Below are 8,366 nucleotides of genomic sequence, written 5' to 3'. Positions count from 1 at the left end.
CTGGGATAGGGTGATATAATGAGGATGACCCCGGGGATAGGGTGATATAATGAGGATGACCCCTGGGATAGGGTGATATAATGAGGATGACCCCGGGGATAGGGTGATATAATGAGGATGACCCCTGGGATAGGGTGAGATAGAGGGTGATATAATGAGGATGACCCCGGGGATAGGGTGATATAATGAGGATGACCCCGGGGATAAGGTGATATAATGAGGCTGACCTCGGGGATAGGGTGATATAATGAGGATGACCCCTGGGATAGGGTTAGATAGAGGGTGATATAATGAGGATGACCCCGGGGATAGGGTGATATAATGAGGATGACCCCCTGGGATAAGGTGATATAATGAGGCTGACCTCGGGGATAGGGTGATATAATGAGGATGACCCCTGGGATAGGGTGAGATAGAGGGTGATATAATGAGGATGACCCCGGGGATAGGGTGATATAATGAGGATGACCCCTGGGATAGGGTGATATAATGAGGATGACCCCTGGGATAGGGTGAGATAGAGGGTGATATAATGAGGATGACCCCTGGGATAGGGTGATATAATGAGGATGACCCCTGGGATAGGGTGAGATAGAGGGTGATATAATGAGGATGACCCCGGGGATAGGGTGATATAATGAGGATGACCCCGGGGATAAGGTGATATAATGAGGCTGACCTCGGGGATAGGGTGATATAATGAGGATGACCCCTGGGATAGGGTGAGATAGAGGGTGATATAATGAGGATGACCCCGGGGATAGGGTGATATAATGAGGATGACCCCTGGGATAAGGTGATATAATGAGGCTGACCTCGGGGATAGGGTGATATAATGAGGATGACCCCTGGGATAGGGTGAGATAGAGGGTGATATAATGAGGATGACCCCGGGGATAGGGTGATATAATGAGGATGACCCCTGGGATAAGGTGATATAATGAGGCTGACCTCGGGGATAGGGTGATATAATGAGGATGACCCCGGGGATAAGGTGATATAATGAGGATGACCCCGGGGATAGGGTGATATAATGAGGATGACCCCTGGGATAGGGTGATATAATGAGGATGACACCGGGGATAGGGTGATATAATGAGGATGACCCCGGGGATAGGGTGATATAATGAGGATGACCCCGGGGAGAGGGTGATATAATGAGGATGACCCCGGGGATAGGGTGATATAATGAGGATGACCCCTGGGATAGGGTGATCCCGGATTAGGAGGGGGGCTGGCAGCAGTACACCCAGCCCGTGTAACCCCTCCTCCCCTGCCCTGTGTGCCTGGCTGCGGGGGGGAGAGTAGAGCAGCAGCATCCCTGAGCAGGGTACCAGCAGCAGCACACAGCCCCCTCCCCGCTGCCGCCTTTGTCTGTCTGGCTGATGCGCCCCCTCCCCCGGATCTCTCCTCCATCCTCTCCGCTGCCGCAATGGTCCATGTCCTGGCGGCCGGCAGCCTCTTCTTCCCGGGCCTCTTCCTCCTCTCCAAGGCCGGACTGCGGAGGCTGCGGCTCTTCCGTGGGGAGGAATCCAACACCGTCATAGTGTCCGCCAGGTACCCGGGGGCAGAGGGGGCGGACGGGGCTGATACTGCGGCTTATCCCCAGGCATGGTGTCAGCGAGGTGTACTGCATACATTGTGTCACTGTGCTGTGTGTATCATGCATTGTGTCACTGTGCTGTGTGTGTCATACATTGTGTCACTGTGCTGTGTATCATACATTGTGTCACTGTGCTGTGTGTATCATACATTGTATCACTGTGCTGTGTATCATACATTGTGTCACTGTGCTGTGTGTATCATGCATTGTATCACTGTGCTGTGTATCATACATTGTGTCACTGTGCTGTGTGTATCATGCATTGTGTCACTGTGCTGTGTGTGTCATACATTGTGTCACTGTGCTGTGTATCATACATTGTGTCACTGTGCTGCGTGTATCATACATTGTATCACTGTGCTGTGTATCATACATTGTGTCACTGTGCTGTGTGTATCATACATTGTATCACTGTGCTGTGTATCATACATTGTGTCACTGTGCTGTGTGTATCATACATTGTAACACTGTGCTGTGTATCATACATTGTGTCACTGTGCTGTGTGTATCATACATTGTGTCACTGTGCTGTGTGTGTCATACATTGTGTCACTGTGCTGTGTGTGTCATACATTGTGTCACTGTGCTGTATGTTACATTGTATAACTGTGCTGTGTGTCATACATTGTGTCACTGCTGTGTGTGTGCTGTGTGTGTTACATTGTGTCACTGTGCTGTGTGTGTCATACATTGTGTCACTGTGCTGTGTGTCATACATTGTGTCACTGTGCTGTGTGTGTCATACATTGTGTCACTGTGCTGTGTGTCATACATTGTGTCACTGTGCTGTGTGTGTGTGTGTGTGTGTGTGTGTGTGTGTGTGTGTGTTACATTGTGTCACTGTGCTGTGTGTGTCATACATTGTGTCACTGTGCTGTGTGTATCATACATTGTGTCACTGTGCTGTGTGTTACATCGTGTCACTGTGCTGTGTGTGCGATACATTGTGTCACTGTGCTGTGTGTGCGATACATTGTGTGACTGTGCTGTGTGTGCGATACATTGTGTCACTGTGCTGTGTGTATCATACATTGTATCACTGTGCTGTGTGTGTGTGTGTGTGTGTGTGTGTGTGTGTGTGTGTGTGTGTGTCATACATTGTATCACTGTGGTGTGTGTGTGTGTGTGTGTGTGTGTGTGATGTGTCACTGCTGTGTGTGATACATTGTGTCACTGTGCTGTGTGTCATCCATTGTATCACTGTGATGTGTGTCATACATTGTGTCACCGTGCTGTGTGTATCATACATTGTGTCACCGTGCTGTGTGTCATACATTGTGTCACTGTGCTGTGTGTATCATACATTGTGTCACTGTGCTGTGTGTGTGTGTGTGTGTGTGTGTGTGTTACATTGTGTCACTGTGCTGTGTGTCATACACTGTGTCACTGTGCTGTGTGTTACATTGTGTCACTGTGCTGTGTATCATACACTGTGTCACTGTGCTGTGTGTGTGTTACATTGTGTCACTGTGCTGTGTGTATCATACACTGTGTCACTGTGCTGTGTGCGATACATTGTGTCACTGTGCTGTGTGTATCATACACTGTGTCACTGTGCTGTGTGTTACATTGTGTCACTGTGCTGTGTGTATCATACACTGTGTCACTGTGCTGTGTGTTACATTGTGTCACTGTGCTGTGTCATACATTGTCACTGTTCTGTATGTATGATACATTGTGTCACTGTGCTGTGTCATACATTGTGTCACTGTGCTGTGTGTGTGATACATTGTGTCACTGTGCTGTGTGTGATACATTGTGTCACTGTGCTGTATGTGTCATACATTGTGTCACTGTGCTGTATGTCATACATTGTGTCACTGTGCTGTGTGTTACATTGTGTCACTGTGCTGTGTGTGTGTGTGTGTGTGTGTGTGTGTGTGTGTGTGTGTGTGTGTGTGTGTGTGTGTGTGTGTGTGTGAGAGAGAGAGAGAGAGAGAGAGTGATACATTGTGTCACTGTGCTGTGTGTATGATACATTGTGTCACTGTGCTGTGTGTATGATACATTGTGTCACTGTGCTGTGTGTCATACATTTTGTCACTGTGCTCTGTATCATACATTGTGTCACTGTGCTGTGTGTGTGTGTGTGTGTGTGTGTGTGTGTGTGTGTGTGTGTGTGTGATACATTGTGTCACTGTGCTGTGTGTGATACATTGTGTCACTGTGCTGTATGTGTCATACATTGTGTCACTGTGCTGTGTGTTACATTGTGTCACTGTGCTGTGTGTGTGTGTGTGTGTGTGTGTTTTTGTGTGTGTGTGTGTGTGTGTGTGTGTGATACATTGTGTCACTATGCTGTGTGTGTGATACGTTGTGTCACTGTGCTATATCTGCTCTGTGTGATACATTGTGTCACTGTGCTGTGTATATAGTGTCTCATTTATTGTGTCACTGTGCTGTGTATATAAGTGTCTCATTTATTGTGTCACTGTGCTGTGTATATAGTGTCTCATTTATTGTGTCACTGTGCTGTGTATACAGTGTCTCATTTGTTGTGTCACTGTGCTGTATATACGGTGTCATATACAGGGATATATACGGGAGACTGGCAGTGAGTCCCCTCGCGGCTCGCTGCACTTGCCATCCCTCGGGCGCGGTGGGTCGCTTCGCTCGCCACAGATTATGTTCCCACCAGGTGGCGGCGTGGACCCACCATCTCAGTGGGAATACCGAGCTGCGATTGGGATTCAGACCGCCGGCATTTCCCCGCTGTCAGGATTCTGGCGTCTGTATTCTGAACGCCGGGATCCTGACAGGCGGTATATGAACCGCATCCCCTCATACATTATATCACTGTACTATATAAGCTGTGTGATACGTTGTGTCACTGTACTATATACTGGGATTCAGTATGATATCACGGCTGTCGGGATTCCGGTAGTCACGAGACCGACGTTGGGATCCCAACAGCTGCAATACCGGCGGCGAGCGCAGCGTGAACCCTCGCGGGCTTGCTGTACTCGCCATGCTTCGGGTTCGGTGGTGACCGACAGGGTTATATATTCACCCTTGGGTGGTGGCATGGACCACCACCCGAGTGGGTATGCCGGACTGCGGTTGGGATTGCGATCACCGGTATTTCACGGGGTGTCCGGGATTCCAGTGTCGGTAACCTGATTGCCGGGATCCCGGCAGCCGCCAACTTGAATGCATATACTGTATGCTGTGTCTCATACAATGTATCACTGTACTATATTTACTATATGTAGTGTGTGTGTGTGTGTGTGTGTGTGTGTGTGAGACATTGTGTTACTATATTATATATACTGTACTGTGTGTGATACATTTTGTCACTGTACAATATATACTGTATGCACTGTGTGTGTTACATTGTGTTACTGTACTATATGTACTGTATGTACTGTGTGTGTGTGATACATTGTGTCACTGTACAATATATATACTGTATGTATTATGTGTGTGATACATTGTGTTACTTACTGTACTATATATACTGTACTATGTGTGTGATACATTGTGCCACTGTACTAAATATACTGTATGTACTATGTGTGTGATACAGTATATATAGTACAGCGATACAGTGACACAAATTATCACATATACAGTACAGAATATAAAGTATTAGTATTGTGTAAAACTTTTATCAGATGTGGAAAAAATGTTGCAAAAATAGAAGTTTTAATAGTTTGTTTTTATCAATTAATAAAATGCAAAGTGAATGAACAGAAGAGAAATCTAAATCAAATCAATATTTGGTGTGACCGCCCTTTGCCTACAAGCATCAGTTTTTCTAGGTACACTTGCTCACAGTTTTTAAGGAACTCGGCAGGGAGGTTGTTCAAGACATCTTGGAGAACTAACCATAGATCTTCTGTGGATGAGTAGGCTAGCTCAAATCCTTCTGTCTCTTTGTGTAATCCCAGACAGACTTGATTATGTTGAGATCAGGGCCCTGTGGGAGCCATATCATGGCCTTCCAGGACTCCTTGTTCTTCTTTATACTGAAGATAGTTCTTAATGACATTGGCTGTATGTTTGGGGCCGTTGTCCTGCTGCAGAATAACTTTGGAGCCAATCAGAAGCCTCCCTGATGGTATTGCATGATGGATATATACCTGCCTGTATTTCTCAGCATTAAGGACACCTTTAATCCTGACCAAATCCCCAACTCCATTTGCTGAAATGCAGCCCCAACCTTGCAAGGAACCTCCACCATTCTTCACTGTTGCCTGCAGACACTCATTACTGTACCGCTCTCCAGCCCTTCAGCAAACAAACCGCCTTCTGTTACAGCCAATATTAAACAATTTGACTCATCAGCACCTGCTGACATTTTTGTACACCTCAGTTCCTATGTTTTTGTGCATAGTTGAGTAACTTGGCCTTGTTTCCACGTCAAAGGTATGGCTTTTTGGCCGCAATTCTTCCATGAAGACCACTTCTGGCCAGACTTCTCCAAATAGTAGATGGTTTTAGCTGGGTCCCACTGGTTTCTGCCAGTTCTGAGCTGGTAGCATATATGGACATCTTCTTATTTCGAAGGGAAGTAAGCATGATGTGTCTTTCATCTGACTGTTTCCTTGGCCGAACCACTGCGTCTACGGTCCTCAACGTTGCCCTTTTCTTTGGGCTTCTTCAAAAGAGCTTGAACAGCACATCTTGAAACCCCAGTCTGCTTTGAAATCTTAGCCTGGGAGAGACCTTGCTGATGACGTATAACTTCCTTGTGTCTTGTTGCTGTGCTCAGTCTTGCCATGGTGTATGACCTGTGACATGAAACTGTCTTCCACAATCTCACCTTTGTAGCAGAGTTTGGCTGTTCCTCACTCAGTTTTAAGCCTCCTACACAGCTGTTTCTGTTTCAGTTAATGATGTGTTTCAACCTACATATGAAAATGATCATCATTATCACCTGTTTAGTATGTCTGGTTAATCGTACACCTGACTATAATCCTACAAAATCCCTGACTGTGTGCAAGTGTACCTAGAAGAATTGATGCTGTTTGAAGGCAAAGGGTGGTCACAACAAATATTGATTTGATTTACAGTGCATGCGGAAAATATTCACAGCGCTTCACGTTTTCCACATTTTGTTATGTTACAGCCTTATTCCAAACTGGAATAAATTAATTTTTCCCCTCAAAATTCTACACACCATACCCCATAATGACAGCGTGAAAAAAGTTTTTTTGAGATTTTGCAAATTTATTAAAAATAAAAAGCTAAGCAATCACATGTACATAAGTACTCACAGCCTTTGCCATGAAGCTCAAAATTAATCTCAGGTGCATCCTGTTTCCACTGATCATCCTTGAGATGTTCCTACAGCTTAATTGGAATCCACCTGTGGTAAACTCAGTTGATTGGACATGATTTGGAAAGGCACACACCTGTCTATATAAGGTCCCACACTTGACAGTGCATGTCTGAGCACAAACCATGCATGAAGTCAAAGGAATTGTCTGCAGAGCTCCGAAACAGGATTGTCTCGAGGCACAAATCTGGGGAAGGGTATAGAAAAATATCTGCTGCTTTGAAGGTCCCAATGAGCAGAGTGACCTCCATCATTCGTAAATGGAAGAAGTTCGGAACCACCAGGACTCTTTCTAGAGCTGGCCGGCCGTCTAAACTGAGCGATCAGGGGAGAAGGGCCCTAGCCAGGGAGGTGACCAAGAACCCGATGGTCACTCTGTCAGAGCTACAGCATTCCTCTGTGGAGAGAGGAGAACCTTCCAGAAGGACAACCATCTCTGCAGCAATCCACCAATCAGGCCTGTATGGTAGAGTTGCCAGACGGAAGCCACTCCTTAGTAAAAAGCACATGGCAGCCCACCAGTTTTTTGCCAAAATTCACCAGAAGGACTCTCAGACCATGAGAAACAAAATTATCTGGTCTGATGAGACAAAGACTGAACTCTTTGGCGTGAATGCCAGGAGTTATGTTTGGAGGAAACCACGCACCGCTCATCACCAGGCCAATACCATCCCTACAGTGAAGCATGGTGGTGGCAACATCATGCTGTGCGGCTGTTTTTCAGCGGCAGGACTGGGAGACTAGTCAGGATAGAGGGAAAGATGAATACAGCAATGTACAGAGACATCCTGGATGAATATCTGCTCCAGAGCGGTCTTGACCTCAGACTGGGGCGACGGTTCATCTTTCAGCAGGACAACGCCCCTAAGCACACAGCCAAGATATCAAAGGAGTGGCTTCAGGACAACTCTGTGAATGTCCTTGAGTGGCCCAGCCAGAGCCCAGACTTGAATCTGATTCAACATCTCTGGAGAGATCTGAAAATGGCTGTGCACCAACGCTTCCCCTCCAACCTGATGGAGCTTGAGAGGTGATGCAAAGAGGGATGGCCGAAACAGCCCAAAGATAGGTGTGTCAAGCTTGTGGCATAGTATTCAAAAAGACTTGAGGCTGTAATTGCTGCCAAAAGTGCATCAACAAAGTATTGGGCAAAGGCTGTGAATACTTATGTACATGTGATTTCTTAGTTTTTTATTTTTAATAAATTTGCCAAAGTCCACTGTTAATTGGTTGCTCTAGGATACAGCGAATTGCCATGTGCTACAAATTGGGTGTGGTTCGTTTTATCGACAGTATCTAGGTCGACAATGTTTAGGTCGACCACTATAGGTCGACAGTCAATAGGTCGACATGGATGGAAGGTCGACAGGGTTTCTAGGTCGACATGTGCTAGGTCGACAGGTCTAAAGGTCGACATGAGGAATTTTTTTTTTTTTTTTTGTGTAGTTTTCTTCGTAGAGTGACCGGGATCCCAAATTAGTG

The 8,366-nt window shown here is 46.2% G+C and overlaps 1 protein-coding gene across 1 annotated transcript in view; it reads left to right on the top strand.

Moving 5' to 3' along the window:
* The first annotated feature begins 1,248 nt into the window (after window positions 1-1,248).
* TLCD3B (TLC domain containing 3B) overlaps window positions 1,249-8,366 on the top strand; it is a 57,072-nt gene continuing 49,954 nt past the window's right edge. Inside the window, exon 1 of the mRNA XM_063935284.1 lies at window positions 1,249-1,557. Within this exon, the coding sequence (XP_063791354.1) occupies window positions 1,433-1,557 (125 nt within the window). The 5' untranslated portion in view covers window positions 1,249-1,432. The remainder of the gene's footprint in view (window positions 1,558-8,366) is intronic.

Source organism: Pseudophryne corroboree, chromosome 7, assembly GCF_028390025.1.
Source record: "Pseudophryne corroboree isolate aPseCor3 chromosome 7, aPseCor3.hap2, whole genome shotgun sequence".
NCBI classification, from domain to species: Eukaryota; Metazoa; Chordata; class Amphibia; order Anura; family Myobatrachidae; genus Pseudophryne; species Pseudophryne corroboree.
The sequence above is the reverse complement of the archived record's forward strand: the minus strand, read 5'-3'. Positions and strand labels throughout refer to the sequence as shown.